The following is a 14,842-nucleotide window of genomic DNA, read 5'->3' on the forward strand; positions in this document are numbered from 1 at the left end:
TTTGTGCTATGCTAATATCAGTAATTAATCATATGATTATTTTTTAAAAAAAATCTTAGTTTTAAACATATGCATCCATTCATTTTAAACATCCTTTTAGATCTGCAGGAATACTGAAAATCTTTGGGGGAACATCCATTTGAATATACAGCTATGAATTCATGTCAACAATATACATGGCACTTTTTCTTAATTTTCCACAAACATTGTGTGTGTGTGTGTGTGTGTGTGTATTTAATTCAAAAGAATGTTTTCTGAAAGCAAAACTTCAGTTAATATGCATGTGTGTGTTCCCAAGGAAGTTAGTCCTGAAGGATTCACACATCCGTCTCTTTAATATACTTTCTACTGTTACTAAAGGTTGCCATCCAATCACAGAGTAGAAACAGCATCATGTGAGCTAGGTGACCAGTCACACACAATCCTGAATATTCTAACCAAATAGCTCAAACAAACCCATAGGCTGAAATATATATTTTTATAAAGTGGTTGATGATAAATTTTGAATAACAAACACATTTGTAACATTCAGCTGCTTTCCAGTCATGAAAAGAAAAAATGAAAGATTTAGTGCAATTAGCTCACCAAGCTCTATCTGCATTAAAAAAAATTTAGCCCTAAAAAATCTTCATGCCCTTGAATATATAAATGAATCACCATTTTCCTAGGAAGCTGATGCTGCTGCATTTTAGTAACCATGTAGCCAAAGGTATATGAATGCACCTGACACCTATGAATTAATCCTATTTTTTTCAACCATAATTATTTTCTCTCTGAAATGTTAGCAGTTGCGAGTAAGCATTTTCTTTATTTATTGCTTCTCTGAAATACAAATCAGTATATTTTCCTTTTGTTACCTTTGTTTTGATTTTAATATTTTCATTTCCTCTGGGGTGATAGAACACTGCTCTGCTTTTAAGGTAGTCCTTTACAGTAAATTTCTATATCTATCAGTAAATTTCTTTTTTTCCCCCCCGATACAGAGGATTACTGCTGCAGGAAAACAGCAGATTTTCAGAAGCACTACATTACTATAAACTGGCAATTGGTAGCAGACCCACATTAGCTTGTAAGTAATTCAGTAGGTTTTTTTTTTACATTTCTTTTCTTCCCTCGTCTCTGAACTATTATAAAGCTAGAATGAGAAGGATAGCATGCACTTTTTTAGGCTTGGCAGAATTTTTTTTTATATATATAATTTCAATGGATAATATCAGTGTTTTATTTTTCAGCATTTCAATTTTTTATCTGTTTTAAATTTTCACAGTTGTTGGAAATAATGGGGGGCTAAGACAGCAATTATTTAATGACAGTAGATGTTGACATTCAAAATATTAAAGCTTTATAACCATTACAACAAGTTTTCAACATCACACATATCACCATGTAGAAAATAAATAGCCTTTTTTATTAACAAAAATCTGATTGTTCCAAGCCTAGATATATTATAAAGTAATATTCCACCAACCACATTTAGTGTGAGAAGTCATGCATATATGGACAGTTGTATTTAAGGAAATTTGTTCTCAATATTAAAATGAGAAGGAGAAATTATTTTACTCTTCAGTGAGCTGCAAAACAGTCACTTCGTTGTTCAACATCTGCTCCCTGATAGACAATGGGCAACAGAACTGAAAACAATGGCACAATCCTGTACCATTCACAAGAATGGGCTAGTGAACCATGGACACTGGCTCAAATTTATGACATTGATGATTGTTTTCTGACAGCCAGTCTCTGACTTTTAAGGAATGTGGTGAGTCAATAATACAAGCTTTTTGGAATTCCTTTTTTTGCCTTTTTCTTAATTGGAACAGTCATCCCCTAGTAAGATTTGTTGTTATTGCCAGTGACTGATTCTGGTACCATACCAGTAGACTCTAATTGCAGGTTGTTGAGTCATTTTGGTATCCCCATGATTTAATGTATTAATTTATGTATGTTTTGGAGGCAAGGTGGCTCATATTTTCTTTTACTTAAAAAAAGAAGTCTGCCCAATATTATGTTTCTAAGAAAGCAACAGCCAACTTTCAGGGGAAGTTCTATGGCCTGTGTTGTGCAGGAAGTCAGACTAAATGATCACAGTGGTCCCTTCTGATTTTATAATCTCTGAACATGAATATATTGGTTTAAAATGATAACAGGTATGATGACATAGTGGAACTCCACTAAAACATGTAATATTTGTTTATTCTCTGAACAGCTGCCTATTTAAATACTGGTATTATCCTGATGACTCAAGGAAAGACTGAGGAAGCCAGGAGGACGTTCCTGAAGTGTTCAGAGATCCCTGATGAAAATTTGAAAGATCCTCATGCTCACAAGAGCTCTGTTACCAGTTGCCTTTATAACTTAGGAAAACTCTTTCATGAACAAGGACATTATGAGGTGAGAATGAAATTTTCCCTTCCCATGCAAACATCAACACTACCCCTCCCAAGCCTACAAAAAAGTCCTTATAATAAATAATACCCATAATTTATATATAGTAGCACCTTTCATCAACCATGTCAAAATGCTTCACAAATATTAATTGATTAAGCTGTACAAATCCCTGTCGGTGTGGGAAAGTCTTATTCTCCACAATTTATGGAGAGAGAGGCAGAGAATAGCAAGCAGGGGCGGCTCCAGGCACCAGCGCTCCAAGCACATGCCTGGGGCAGCAAGCCACAGGGGGTGGTCTGCCGGTTGCCGCTAGGAAGTCCGCTGGTCCCGTGGCTTCGGTGGACCTCCTGCAGGCATGCCTGCGGGAGGTCCGCTGAAGCCGCGGGACCAGCGGACCCTCCGTGCTTGGGGCGGCAAAATGTCTAGAGCCACCCCTGATAGCAAGATAGTGTTAGAACCAGAACGAAAACTTGTCAAATCTCGGACTTTTTGCTTTCTGAAGTTTTGTCTCTTTCATGAGATTGTTGTCATAAATGGCTGAAGTATATCTGTAAGCCACTGGGGAGTGTGTATTACTGGTTGGCCTCTGTGCCTGAATAGCAGAAGATGAGAATCTGTTACAGCCCCAAATAGGGAGTCCATGGCTCTTTAACTCAATCTGGCTAGCTCATGCTTTTAGCCCTGGAGGTTCCCACTAGTTCACCACTGGTGAGTCAGCAAAGATAGCAGCCATCATTTATACAGATGAGAAGACCTCTGTTAAGTATTTTGTCTATTGGAGTTATACTGAAGGCCTGGTTGGGTGGGGTTTTTTTGTTTGTTTTTGTTATGCTGTCCAGCCAAACATACTTCAGAATGGTAGTTGCACGAACTGTGATCCATGTAACTTTTTTCTGACTGCAACATGTGAACTCTGCTGCTTACAATTAAGTACACACATGCAGTTCAGAGTCCCCTATATTTAGCTTCCTTTTTCAGCTCTCTCAAATGGCAGCGATTAATATGTTAGATTTTTTTATCTGCATTTTAACCAATCTGTAAAGATAAGAGAGCAGCAACATACTATATGGGTCTGCTGTGACTGCACTTAGAGTGCTATGTTGTTTGTACAAAGGGCTGGTCTACACTACAAGGGAAAATCCATCTTAGATACGCAACTTCAGCTACATGAATAATGTAGCTGAAGTTGAAGTATCTAAGATTGAATTACTCACTGTCCTCACGGCACGGGATCGATGTCCGCGGCTCCCCCTGTCGATTCCACAACTCCGTTCGGGTTGGTGGAGTTACGGAATCGATATAAGCGCGTTCGGGGATTGATATATTACATCTAGATGAGACATGATATATCGATCCCCGAGCAATCGATTGCTACCCGCCGATATTGCGGGTAGTGAAGACGTAGCCAAAGCCATGGATGGGCATGGTTTTCAAAGGTTAAATAAATGACAAGTCTCTTCCTGGGGTACTTACCTTCTAAAATGGACTTTACAGGGTCATGCAGTTATGTTTTGCAAAGGACTCTTACTACTCAATAAGTGTAAAGTTTTGATTGTGAACAGTGAATAAGGCAGAGGTCACAATGAACAGTGAGAATGAAAATAACTATTGGGCTTCGTTCACTTTACATCTCCAGCCTGCCTGCTGAATGAAACATTAGTATGCGATCATGAAATTCAAGTATATCACATCATGCGTATGCACAAGACCACACAGGAATCTTAATTTTGGCATTTCCCAGCTCCTGAGTGCTCCTCCTTTCATTCTTTATCCACGTTCTTTCCCATGGAGCAAAGATTCGATAATAAGATCTGGATTCTATTGTTAGGTGATACTAGGCAATGATACTTTATTATTAGGGTGCTCATTGTAACAATCTCATATCAATCTGGGCACTGTCAGTCCACGGAATTTTTAATCGGTATCTAGACACACACACACTAATGGAAATCATTCAATCTAGTGTTAAGGAACTTCACATCACTTGTTGATCGTTTTATAAATGAGGAATCTGATCTTCCTAGTGTATTGGTAATGAAGATATGTATTTCTTTTCTTCATTCTGGGAGGGTAGCTAGTACCTAATTCACATGTGAAAAAGTGCTGTTGAGAATGGTGCCTTAGTAATGTTTTTCTTTCCTGTTTCAGGATGCCCTTATGGTTTACAAGGAAGCAATACAGAAAATGCCAAGGCAGTTTGCACCACAAAGCTTATACAATATGATGGGTAAGAGCAATTTTAATATTACAGAGTGACACTCAAGGAGGCAGGGTGAAACTAGAGTATTTAGTCATGCAACTGGAGCTCAAGTGATTCAGTTAATTAATAAAACCAAATTAATTTCCTCCAATAGATCTTAACCATAAGTAGGTTCCAATTTCAGAGTTCAAGTAACAGCAGTAGATTTTCTTGACAAACCCTAGTAGATGATTATACAGGTATATTCTGGGTCTCTTTCTTAGTGTTCCCACAGCTCTTAAATACACATCATACTGATTGCAGTGGTGCCCACCTATAGAATTTCCTACCTAATAGCTAAGAAGCTTTATGTGTACTATTTAGTGTGACTAGTGGAATTTTTCATTCACTAAGTCACATACCTTCCCCCATTCAATTACCATTGCAGCCAATGGGAGTGTTTTCATTTACCTCAACACAAAATGGATTAAGTAGTGAATCACTAAGATTATTACATGAGGAATATTTAGATTTTATTATTAAATAGCATGTCTCAGTGGGCTTACAATCCAATTTGGATGCTTTATGTCAAGAGCGAACATAAGAACGACCGTACTGGGTCAGACCAAAGATCCATCTAGCCCCGTATCCTGTCTACCGACAGTGGCCAATGCCAGGTGCCCCAGAGGGAGTGAACCTAACAGGTAATGATCAAGTGATCTGTCTCCTGCCATCCATCCTCACCCTCTGACAAACAGAGGCTAGGGACACCATTCCTTACGCATCCTGGCTAATAGCCATTAATGGACTTAACCTCCATGAATTTATCCAGTTCTCTTTTAAACACTGTTATAGTCCTAGCCTTCACAACCTCCTCAGGTAAGGAGTTCCACAAATTGACTGAGCACTGTGTGAAGAAGAACTTCTTTTTATTTGTTTTAAACCTGCTGGCAAACAAAGGGTGAAGAAAAGATTAAGTAAAGTGAAGTCTACAATAAGAGAATCCAATAGTCCCTCTGGGTCCAGCTGACCTGCCCTTCAAAATGTTGAAGGCAGCCTCAGTGCATTAAATTGTGAATTTTGGTTTCTTTTATTAAAAAGCTAAATTATTTTTTCTCTTGTTTTTCAAAATATAAATATAAGGGGATAGAAATTTGAGTTGGATAAATCACTTGATTTAAAACCTGATATAACCAGGTGGCAGGTCCTAAGATCCTGCATAGAGATACAAAAGTCTTTAAGTAGGACCCTGCACAGAAATGCACCTGTTTCTGCTGACTCACCTTAATGTCTGAATTATGGTGGGGTTCAGAGAGTCCTGTGAGATCCAATCTAAGATAAGAAAGGGTTTGAGTGTGTTTCTGAAGTAAAGAGAACTAGGGTAATTGTCAGAGAAAAAGCTCTAGGAACAACGAAGATCAAGAGAAAGGTCAGCAGGGATTGGGATTATTTTTCTTTTAAAATAACAATAAAGGAAAACCCCAGGAAAGGAATAAGTTTGAACTATATCCCCTATGAATGTGTGTGGGCGTGCTGAATTCAGTGGGGCTTAGTTTTCACCAATACTTATTTCACCAGAAAATGTAGATTCAGGCTGAACAAAACATTTAGCAAATTCAACAAATTGTTATGGTAAAAGAAAAACTAACTAACTAAATCCAAAATATTATAAACATTTGTTTTGAACGTTTCAAAATGTTTATTTTTTCTATTTGAAGCAACTTTTTTTTGAATTTACTTCAATTTTATTTAAAAAGAGATAAAAACTTGAAAATGAAACATTTTGATCTGAAACGACCATTGAATTTTATTTTTCTTATTTTTTTATTTTTGTTTTTCACTTTTTGATTTCCAAAAAATGTTTAAAATTTTAATTTTGGGTCATCTCTATGTTTGTTTTCGGTATGACCAGTGAACCAAAAAAATCAGCTATTTGCACAGCTCTAGTGGAGAATCACTGGAGGTACCTTAGAGATCTGCGATTAGGGTTTTTGACTTCTCGTTTGTTTTCGGTTTGACCAGTGAACCAAAAAAATCAGCTATTTGCACAGCTCTAGTGGAGAATCACTGGAGGTACCTTAGAGATCTGCGATTAGGGTTTTTGACTTCTCGAGGGCTAATTTTAAAGAGTTAAGGAAATTAGTTAGGGAAGTGGATTGGACGGAGGAATTAGTGGATTTAAATGTGGAGGAGGCCTAGAATTACTTTAAGTCACAGCTGCGGAGACTGTCGGAAGCCTGCATCCCGAGAAAGGGGAAAAGAACCATGGGCAGGAGTTGTAGGCCAAACTGGATGAGCAAGCAACTCAGAGAGGGGATTAGACAAAAGCAGAAAGCTTACAGGGAGTGGAAGGAAGGCAGGATCAGTAAAGAAAGCTACCTTGCTGAGGTCAGAACATGTAGGAATAAAGTGAGGAAGGCTAAAAGCCACATTGAACTGGAACTTGCAAAGGGAATCAAAACCAATAGTAAAAGGTTCTACAGCCACATAAATAAGAAGAAAACAAAGAAAGAAGAAGTGGGGCCGCTATACACTGAGGATGGAATGGAGGTTAAGGATAACCTAGGCATGGCCCAACATCTAAACAAGTACTTTGCCTCGGTTTTTAATAAGACTAGTGAGGAACCTTGCGATGATGGAGGGATGATAAACGGGAATGTGGATATGGAAGTGGATATTACTGCAACTGAGGTAGAGGCCGTACTTGAACAGCTCGATGAGACGAAGTCGGAGGGCCCGGACAATCTCCACCCAAGGATATTAAAGGAACTGGCGCGTGAAATTGCGAGCCCGTTAGCGAGAATTTTTAAGCAATCGATAAACTCGGGGGTTGTGCCCTATGACTGGAGGATTGCTAATGTAGTTCCTATTTTTAAGAAAGGGAATAAGAGTGATCCGGGTAATTATAGGCCTGTTAGCTTGACGTCTGTAGTATGTAAGGTCTTGGAAAAAATTTTAAGGGAGAAAGTAGTTAAGGACATAGAGGTCAATGGTAATTGTGACGAATTGCAACACGGATTTACTAAAGGTAGATCGTGCCAAACCAATCTGATCTCCTTCTTTGAGAAGGTGACGGATTACTTAGATAAAGGAAATGCGGTAGATATAATTTACCTAGATTTCAGTAAGGCGTTCGACACGGTTCCGCACACGGAGCTGTTAGTTAAATTGGAAAAGCTGGGAGTGAATATGAAAGTTGTAAGGTGGATAAGGAACTGGTTAAAGAGGAGACTCCAGAGGGTCGTATTGAAAGGTGAACTGTCGGACTGGAAGGAGGTCACCAGTGGAGTCCCTCAAGGATCGGTTTTGGGACCGATCTTATTTAACCTTTTTATTACTGACCTTGGCACAAAGAGCGGGAATGTGCTAATAAAGTTTGCGGATGACATGAAGCTGGGGGGTATTGCTAACACAGAGAAGGACAGGGATACTATTCAGGAAGATCTGAACCACCTTGTAAACTGGAGTAATAGAAATAGGATGAAATACAATAGTGAAAAGTGCAAGGTCATGCATTTAGGAATTAATGATAAGAATTTTGGATATACGTTGGGGGCGCATCAGTTGGAAGCGACGGAGGAAGAGAAGGACCTTGGGGTACTGGTTGATAGCAGGATGACTATGAGTCGCCAATGTGATACGGCTGTTAAAAAAGCAAATGCGATTTTGGGATGCATCAGGCGGGGTATTTCCTGCAAGGATAAGGATGTGTTAGTACCGTTGTATACGGCGTTGGTGAGACCCCATCTGGAATACTGTGTGCAGTTCTGGTGTCCCATGTTCAAGAAGGATGAATTCAAACTGGAACAGGTTCAGAGACGGGCTACGAGGATGATCCGAGGAATGGAAAAACTGCCTTATGAAAGGAGACTCAAAGAGCTTGGCTTGTTTAGCCTGGCCAAAAGAAGGCTGAGGGGGGATATGCTCGCCCTATATAAATATATCAAGGGGGTTAACGTTAGGGAGGGAGAGGAATTATTTAAGTTTAGTACTAATGTAGCCACGAGGACGAATGGGTATAAACTGGATATTAGGAAGTTTAGACTTGAAATTAGACGAAGGTTTCTGACCATTAGGGGAGTGAAGTTCTGGAATAGCCTTCCGAGGGAAGTAGTAGGGGCAAAAGACTTTCCTGGCTTTAAGACAAAGCTTGATAAGTATATGGAGGGGATGTTATGATAGGATCGTTAATTTGGGCAATTGATCTTGAATTTCCACCAGACAGGTCTGCTCAATGGTCTGCGGGGAGATGTTGCATGCGATGGGTACTGAGTTGCTGCGGAGAATTCCTTCTTGGGTGCTAGCTGGTGACTCTTGCCCACATGCTCAGGGTTTAGCTGATCGCCATATTTGGGGTCGGGAAGGAATTTTCCTCCAGGGCGGATTGGCAGGTGCCCTGGAGGTTTTTCGCCTTCCCCTGCAGCGTGGGGCACGGGTCGCTTGCTGGTGGTGTCTCTGCAGCTTGAGGTCTTCAAACCATTTTTGAGGATTTCAATAACTCGGTCCTGGGATAGGGGTTGTTATAAAATTGGATGGGTGGGGTTCTGTGGCCTGCCTTGTGCAGGAGGTCAGACTAGATGATCAGATTGGTCCCTTCTGACCTATGAGTCTATGAGTCTATGAGATGAATATGGTCCAATAGAATCAGATAACTTTTCATTTGGACAGGCTATTAAGAGTAATGCCTTTCGATGTATACTGTGCAGTGTATGTTCCTGTCAATGAACATGACTCCCACTTACACTAAGGGGAGTTTAACACATTCATTGAATCAAGATTCTGATGCTCGCTCCCCAAGTTACTTGTTTTGTGTGTGTAGTTTCTCTCCCTTTAACAAGATACGTTAAGTATTTGATGATGAAACAATTATTCTAAAACTGCAATTTGATCTGGTGCTTTTTTAAAGTCTATGTCTTAAAACAGTTAAGGATGTAAATTCAGAATTAAAATATTTGTATTGCCATGGTGATAGCATTGCTTGTTTTTGATTCTTTGTAAACCACACTCACTTTGGCAATGCATATTTATTCACTGTTGTCACTTTTCTGGAATACTGAATCTCATCATATCAAATCAGTGGCTAAAAGTCTTGCTTTTGTACTCATTTTTTGTTGATAAATGGTCTAGGTTGTATTACCAATTGATCAGTTTCATTTGTCAGCCTGCACTGATTATCCTATGAAGCTGATCAACAGCCATAGTTTTGTTTTGTGAATTAGACATCTGCTTATTATTATTGCCCTATAGAGACCTTTGGCAGATTTGTAGTATTTAGATAGAGCCTGGCAAGTTTGACTCCCCTTTTGTGTGCAAAAGTATAATTTCAAAATCTTGAAAAAAATATGATTTCCAGTAGCAAAAGTTGCAAAATTATAGTCAAAATTATTTGTGGTAAAACAGATTATGTAATATAAAATGTGTGAGTTGCCCTTTCTTCCTTTTTCTTTGAATAGAGTGATCCTATGAAATCATTGCTCCTCATAAGGATCTAATCTGCTGTTTTTAAATAGAAAATAATCCCAAGATTTGGGTAAAATAGATTCTTGACTGAGTACTTTACCTACACCCTTTCTATATGTAAGGGTTGTGATGCCTTTCCCAATTTGTTTTGTATGCACAGTCCTCTGCCACATGTACAAACTCACACTCTTCCTAGGATTTGGATTAATTAGCAAACAAAACAAAAAGATGACACAAAGACCAGCTCAGTCCTGTTCCTAAGATTATTTCATTCATTGCTTTGTCCATGCTCTAGATCCTCTCTCCTTTAAATCATAGAATATCAGGGTTGGAAGGGACATCAGGAGGTCATCTAGTCCAGCCCTCTGCTCACAGGAGGACTAATCCCCAGACAACTTTTTGCCCCAGATCCCTAAATGGCCCTCTTGAGAATTGAATTTATAACAGAATTGAATTTATTGAGTTTAGCAGGCTAATGCTCAAACCACTGAGCTACCTCCAAGTCAGACCAGCTCCCTTAATAAAAAGTCACCTGCTTCAGAGTCAACAGAGCTCACTTAACACTTTTTCAGAAGGATCAATGCCTGCTAACAAGATTGCAAACAGTGCCAGGCTGTTACAGGGCTAAATAGCAAATATAACTTTCCCTAAATTTAGCATTTCTGGATAGATTGCAATGCTAGAGCCAACAGACTAAATACATCAGCCTACCATTGAATGTACCTCGCAGATCCTATTTATGAATTGAGCACTGAGATGTTTGTCTGTTTTTGTATGTAAAGTTAAATGAATCAACATGTTATCTATATAGCTATTGTTTGGATGTATTATTTTAGATAAATTTGCCTGCCTACTTCTTGCAAGGCTTTGTCTGTTAATAAACTTTTCCATTAGGTATACAGTGGGCGACTGTTGGGAGTGAGGTCTGCTAGAACTCACCTGCTTGTAACTGCAGGAATTTGACAATCTGAGCTATGCTCACCCAGTTTATGGTGGATATCTGCTCAGTGCTACAGAGGAAGACGGGAGATCCCCGGAATGCCCTCAATATGTGCAAGAGGAGTCCTTCCCTATCTGTGTGTGACCAGGAATCTCCATAGCTGAATGTATAATCCAAGAATACAGAGGATGTGAGGCCAATCCCTTCCAATTGACTTTGTGATTAAATTTAAGCCTCAACCACTTGCTGTCTTTGATACACAGCATTAAATGCAAGTATCTGACTTGAGAAAATGTTTCATCTGATTTAATAGCCATTTCCATATGTCAATCCAGGGATTTAATGGGGCTTTCCTAGTGACTCCCCCCATACAATATATACTCAAAGGAGTATAACCAGAAGGCTCTCATAGTTTATACTGTATTAGGATTTGAACTCCTGATCACCAAGTACATAAGCTCACCAGCAGCGTTAAACCTTTGCACTACCTGTTTTCGGTGGTTTGTGTTTCAGTACTTTTCCTGTACTTGCTCCCATTGGCTTTTTTACTCTGGCAAGCCAGTAACTCATTCCTTCAATGTGTCACTTTGACTTCTTGCTTTTTAAAAATTAGAAACTAGTTTGTCTCTTAAATTAAAAGGGACTCTTTGACCCAGAGGATCAAGTTATCCATTTGGCTTTGTGTTTTGCTCATGGTATGAAAGGCAGGGCCTGGAGACCCACGTCAGATGTTCAAAGTTCATGTGTATGAAAAGCCACAGTGTAGATTTTCGTACTCTGTCACTGTGATTTATTTTGCCAGGTGTGCAGCAACCAAGCTAAGGAAACCATATGTTTTGTTGGCTGTGTACCAAGAAAAAAATTATTAATTTTTCTTTTCTTAAAAAGAAAAACACAAAACAAACATAAAATTAAAGTCTTTAAACTGGAATAAAAATAATTATTCAATATTCTGTGTGGGGTTGGCTTGGTATAAATTTTCTCTGTGGCATTCATCTTTGATATAATTTAAAAGAATGTACTAAGGTTACAAAGATCAATTTGCTTGGCATTACAACATGCACTACAAAGGCCAGAGTCCAGCTTAGCTGCATTAAATAGGTAATATATTTTGTTTAAAGTTTCAATTAAGACCTGGGGTCAAAAGATATAATGGTCCCCATGGGATCTTGAACACTTTAATGCCAATATTGGGATTGCTTAAGGATCAGGCTTGGGTCTAGATGTCTTTTGCTTTCCTGGAAATATGATAGTATACAGTTGATTGTATTACACTGCTTTTAAAACCACACAGGCCACCTGCTACAGTAATTCATACTTCTGCCAGTTTAGTGGTATGAAAGAGAGGGAAATGAAGTGTTGGAGCCAGGGCCATAGCAACAAAGAACGTGGCCCCCTCCAAACATATGTCCGGGGCCCCTTACAATGCAGAAACTGGAATGCGGTATTTATTTTATACAATATTCAGGGTTCATATTATGTATACATAGGCCTACAGTGTACATGTATTCCGTATTTACGCAAAGCGCTTCTTTCGAGCCTTGTTCTCCGCAAATTGGTTAATCAATGCATCGTAGTCCAGAGATCTGGCAATCTTGTTTTCGATTGAGATAACTGCAAGCGCAGAAAGCCTGTCATCTGTCATGGTTGAGCGCAGGATATTCTTGATCAGTTTCATTCTGCTGAAGCTCCTTTCAGCACCAGCGACAGTAACTGGTGTGGTCAGAAGAATTCTGATACAAATACAAAGATTCGGATATATCTCCTGAAGGCTGTTCTTGTATATGTACGTTAAAAAATTGTTTGCCGTGACAAGTCCTCGCTCTTTCTCGATGACATAAATAAAACGATTCCATTCCATTAAGAGTTCGTTGGCATCAATGTCTCCCATTTTTCTTTCAAAATTTTTGCTGTGATTCTCCAGTTCATTTTCTCTGTGACACTGCTTCAGGCTGTTAGTGTTGTACAGAAATCCAAACAACTTATAGCACTCCACGAGTTGATCAAATCGCGATGAAACAGAAGATATGGCCTGATCAGTGAGAACAAGAAAGAACTGCGACAAGAAAGACGACTCGAATCATCAGCACATTCGTAATCAAACATTCTCTTCTTACGTCACACCCTGGTTTCTGGAAACACCTGCTCAATACCCATATGCTCTGCTATTTCACGTGCATTTGTGACCACAAAGTTATATCCTGTATTTCGATAGTCTTCCAAAAACTTCATTGTAGGACCGACTTCTGCCTGCAGTACGTCAATTGACACATCTGGTGACTGAATTAATTTGCTGGTTTTATTGACGTGAAATAGTATATCGTACCACGTGTACACAAGCAGAACAAAAGGCCACGTAGTAACATGGTTTAAAAGCGCACCGGCTTCTGTTGCTGTACTGCCATCTTTCTTCTCAAGTGCATATTCTCGCAAAGATGACAAAGCATTGCACAATTCTTCAAGGTAATAATGCAGTGGCTTCACAGCATCAATTCTCGACTCCCAACGAGTGTCCGATAACCCTTTAACAGATATTGGCATATGTTCTTGAAGTATATCCCAACGTGAAGGTGAAGAAGAAAAGATAACACATATTCTGTTAATCAGACCGAAAAAGTCAACGGCATATTTCGATGACTTTGCCGCATCTGAGATCACAAGGTTCCAAGTGTGAGCTCCACATGGTACATACAAGGCATGGTCATTTATTTCTAGCATGCGGGCTTGAACTCCTTTATTCTTTCCTCTCATATTTGCGCCGTTATCATAAGCTTGGCCTCTCATGTCAGCAGTGTCTATTCCTAAGTTGTTTGCCTTTTCAAGAAACGCTTCCAATAAGCCCTCGCCAGTTGTATCATGAACATTAAGAAAACCAACAAACACTTTACGAATATTGACACCATCTTCACCGTTGCATTCAACAAAGCGTAACACCACAGACATCTGTTCTTCATGTGACACGTCCAAAATAACTGAATAATATTTTGCTTTTTTAAGCTGCGCTATGTTGGCCTCTTGAATGTTACTGGCAACAAGTTGAATCAGCTCATTTTGGATCTGTGGACTGAAGTACTGAACATGTGTCTCTGCCTTCTTAATCCTCTGTAAAAGTTCGCTGAGGACAGTATCATACTTTGCAAGCAATTCAAACAGTCCCAAAAAGTTGCCATTCGAAGGATCGCCGAGCTTTTCATTACTTCCTCGAAATGCCAAGTTTCTTTCGGACAAGAAAATAATGACATCAGCCATGTGTTTGACAACATTTCTCCAGAAATCTCTTTCTTTCAGAAAAGCCTGCAATTCAAGTTGGTCAATAGATGTACGGTTTACTATGCCTGACCGAAGGTCAAACCATTTCACCATACAGTCTTGATGACCTTTGCCTCTTTCATGCTGCTGAAGTCTTTTTGACAGTGCTTTCCAAGCAGATGTTCCACGACGTAGCGGTATGTCGCCAGTGCCAAATAATTTACAACAAAAACAAAAAATGGCATCTTTCTGAACTGAGTACATTAACCATGAACGTCTTATTTTCTCGCCATTTGCCATGGTTCGATAGAAATGAGTACTTGTGAACCTCCGTCTTTCCTCGTTATATGGAAATTCGTAACTTTCATTCTGCAGCGGTGGGCCACGTGCAACAATGTCACACGCTTGCCTGGCCGATATTATAGACGGCCCATCTCCTGGATAATCAGTCAGTGATTCAGATTCAGATACTTCTTTCCTGGCAGCAGCTGGAATATCTGTCACAGTTTGTTTGGTAGAACAACTGGCTTCACCTTCGACCTCACTTGAAGCACTTCCGGATACTTCTGGATACGATTTGTTGCTGCTAGCGCTGTCTGTTTCATGTGCCTGTACCTGTACGTTGGATT

General features: G+C 39.4%; 1 protein-coding gene across 2 annotated transcripts in view; it reads left to right on the forward strand.

Moving 5' to 3' along the window:
- The window catches only part of TMTC2 (transmembrane O-mannosyltransferase targeting cadherins 2), a 416,397-nt gene that overhangs the window by 278,397 nt on the left and 123,158 nt on the right, over nt 1–14,842 (forward strand). For both annotated transcript variants that reach the window (XM_050934873.1, XM_050934884.1), the window contains 3 exons: nt 984–1,069; nt 2,204–2,388; nt 4,534–4,612. In XM_050934873.1, the coding sequence (XP_050790830.1) occupies nt 984–1,069; nt 2,204–2,388; nt 4,534–4,612 (350 nt within the window). The remainder of the gene's footprint in view (nt 1–983; nt 1,070–2,203; nt 2,389–4,533; nt 4,613–14,842) is intronic.

Source organism: Gopherus flavomarginatus, chromosome 1 (genome assembly GCF_025201925.1).
Source record: "Gopherus flavomarginatus isolate rGopFla2 chromosome 1, rGopFla2.mat.asm, whole genome shotgun sequence".
Lineage (NCBI taxonomy): Eukaryota > Metazoa > Chordata > Testudines > Testudinidae > Gopherus > Gopherus flavomarginatus.